The sequence below is a fragment of the Vanessa cardui genome, chromosome 19 (assembly GCF_905220365.1).
Source record: "Vanessa cardui chromosome 19, ilVanCard2.1, whole genome shotgun sequence".
Classification (NCBI taxonomy): domain Eukaryota; kingdom Metazoa; phylum Arthropoda; class Insecta; order Lepidoptera; family Nymphalidae; genus Vanessa; species Vanessa cardui.
In genome coordinates, this window is record NC_061141.1 from 7,023,818 (window position 1) to 7,026,922 (window position 3,105).

The 3,105-nt window shown below is 56.6% G+C and overlaps 1 protein-coding gene across 1 annotated transcript; it reads left to right on the forward strand.

Annotated features, from left to right (window-relative positions):
* The first annotated feature begins 381 nt into the window (after window positions 1–381).
* Window positions 382–2,284, forward strand: LOC124537735. Its single transcript, XM_047114627.1, has 2 exons — window positions 382–960; window positions 1,040–2,284. Exons 1-2 carry the CDS (start codon window positions 382–384, stop codon window positions 2,282–2,284), a joined length of 1,824 nt encoding a protein of 607 aa, XP_046970583.1.
* Window positions 2,285–3,105: the final 821 nt, after the last annotated feature.

A 3,105-nucleotide genomic window follows, 5' to 3' on the forward strand; every position in this document is an offset into this window, starting at 1 on the left:
CTCCTGGTACTTCTCTGATTAGCAGAGTGGACTGTGCGAGCGGTTTCGTGACAAAGGGGAGTTTTTGTGTAACGTCTGGTGCTGTTTTATGTTGTTGACATTCTTTCGTTACGTGTTGTATATAGTAGGAAATAAATTATTTTAATTTGTTTTATTGCTGTAAATAGCATGTTTTATTGTTATGTTTCCGTGGTTTATTGACCTTCGGAGACTGAAGGAGTAACGCGTAATCCTGCTAAGTGAGGTGTCGTGGAACATGTCTCGCGGCTTCGAGCGCGACCGCGGGTCTTGCCTTAACCGGCCGGACCGTGAGGAAGACAACCTCTATAAAAATCACTCCTAATCCAAAGTGGCGACGCGGCACGAGGGGATGCATGGCTGATGGGATGTTCAGTCGCTACTGCGATCCTCGTCAGGGTACCGGCCGACACCCTCGACGAGTTACGCAAGGCTTATCCAGGTACAGGGGGTACCACCTGGATGGACAAAAAACAAAAAAGGACTCTGATCTCTTCAACGATCGGACAACGACGACATGATGGTGGAGGTGGGCGCCCCGGTGGCGTGCGCTGGAACCGAAGACCATGGCATGAAGGAGGGACTTCTGGCCGACCTGAACGACTCTCCGAGTCGGTCTGCAGCATGCGGACACTGGAGTCGATAGACATACCACACAAGGATGTGACACGGCGGAGGGGTGAAAAGCGGACCCATGCCGAGGATAGCTGCTCTGGCTCCGAGAGCGACGCGAGCGTGCAGCTGAGTGAAAACTCGGAATCCTCGGCAAGCAGGTGGCTTAAATCTGCCAACAAGAGAGGGCGTGGCCGGCCGCCCACTCACGGAAAGTACGTCGGTCTTGGCAAATCGCAGGCGGAGCGCCACGAAGCGAAGTCCAAGACGAAGGACGATCGATTCCAGACCGAAGACGCGCTGGCCGCTTATAACGAAGCGGCCAAGTCGGTAATTTAGGAGAGAGAGGCTCGAAGCAGGAACCGACAAGCCGACTCACGCCGTCGTAGCCGACGCTACCGTCCAGCAGGCATTAGACGTGGTGCTACAGGTTGCCAACAAGTCGGGCAACCTGAAGAGAACATTTGTCAAGGCCTTGAAGACTGCCGCTGATACCATAAAATGTGCGGTGGCGGAACTCAAGTCCCTGACCATGTCCGAGAAGGTGGTCAGATTGGAAGCTGCCAACGCCAAGCTTTCAGGCCAGCTGGCCGAATTAAGAAGAGAGGTGGCTGAGATGCACCAAAAACCACCGGTGACCGATGCAGACAGCAAGAAGCGCATCGTAGAGGAGGCGTTGAGGTGCAGCAACATGCTGAACGCGCGGATGGAGGGCATAGAGCGGCGCCTCCTTCCGGAGTCTCGGTTGCGACCTCCGCTGGCCGCAGATCCAAAGGCGGCGCAGACTGCAGTTGCATCTACGAGGGTGACGGTACCAGCTGAGCTGACACTGACACCGACACCAGAGAAGAGCGTTGGGAACACCACAGCCGCCCAGCGCAAAAAGAAGGCGAAACGCCCCACTATGCCTGCTCAGGAGGCGGTAGCGGCTGCAGCGAAGAAAACTGCCCCCACGCTAACTCCGAAGCCGGGCAGTTCTGGTGTTTCTTGGGCGGCTGTTGTTCGGCAGCAGCCGAGCAAGCCGACCAAGAAGGCGACAGGGCCGACACCAAAACCGACGAAGGCAGGGACACCAGAGACCGTCCCTACTAAAAACAAAAAAAAGGCTCACAAGAGACTTCGCTCTCCTCGCACCGCGGTGATCATGATCACCTTAAGACCCGGTGCCGAGAAGAAGGGCCTCAAATATGAGACCGTCCTTGCTCAAGCTAAGAGCAGCATCCAGCTGAGCGAGGTTGGTCTGACGACCGTGCGTTTCAGGACGGCGGCCACAGCGCGGATGCTCGATATCTCGCCGGGCACCGCTGACGCGGAGAAGTCGGAGGATGCCCTCGTGGACAAGCTCCGCAGCGTCCTAAGCCTGGACGAGGTCCAGATCCATCGACCGACGAAATACGTCGAAATCAGAGTCATGGATCTGGACGACTCCGTTACGTCGGAGGAGGTGGTGGCAGCGGTAGCCGAGGAGGGAGGTTGCTCCGTTGACGCCATAAGGCCAGGCGTGGTCGTCCGAGGCGCAAACGGTTGCAGGTCGCTGTGGCTCAGTTGCCCAGTCGCAGCGGCTAAGAAGATACTGGGGTATCGTGGGGTAGCGTGGGGTGGATCTCGGCTCTGGGGTGCTTTTGCTCAAGCCGAGGCCACTCTGCTGCTATAAGTGTTTGGAAGGAGGATATATGGGGGCCGTGTGTGATTCGGGTGTGGACCGCAGCCGTCTGTGCTTCCGCTGCGGTCAGCCCGACCACAAGGCCCGCGAATGCACCGCCTCTGAAGCGAACTGCATCCTGTGCTCAGCGGCCAGTAAGCCGGTGGCGCACGCCTTGGGCAGTAAGGCGTGGCAGGGTGGCAAAAGTCACCCTGTCAAGAAAACGGGAGGTGCGGTGACGAAAGGGCCCGTCACGGTGTCCCAAAGGACAGAAATGCCTATGGAGACCGCACAATAATGGCCCTGCGTTGTCTCCAGGCCAATTTGAACCACTCCGCCAGAGCCCAGGACCTGCTAGTCCAGAGCATGGCGGAGTCGCAAATCGGAGTAGCGATCGTGGCCTACGTTGTACATTTACGGGACGACTGGGTATCCGACCACGAGGGAGTGATCTCCATCGTCGCTCCCGCTATTGCCGGCGCACCTGCGCTCGAATGTGTTGCCAAAGGCAGAGGATGCGTGGCCGCTATCGTCGACGGTACAGCGTTTGTAGGAGTCTACGCCTCTCCCAACCGGAGTCTCGCCGAGTTCGAACAACTACTCATTGAGGTCGGGGCTCTAGTCGGGCAGTTATCACCGTGACCGGTGATAGTCGCGGGGGACTTCAATGCCAAATCCACGGCTTGGGGTTCCCCTGCGACCAATGCCAGAGGAGAGGTGTAAGGAGTATGGAGGACGCATACATAAATTAAATATTAAACCTTTTTATGTATTAAATACTTGTCAACTATGTTCTCTCGTCTGACGTCTATATATATTGTGCACTGTCATTA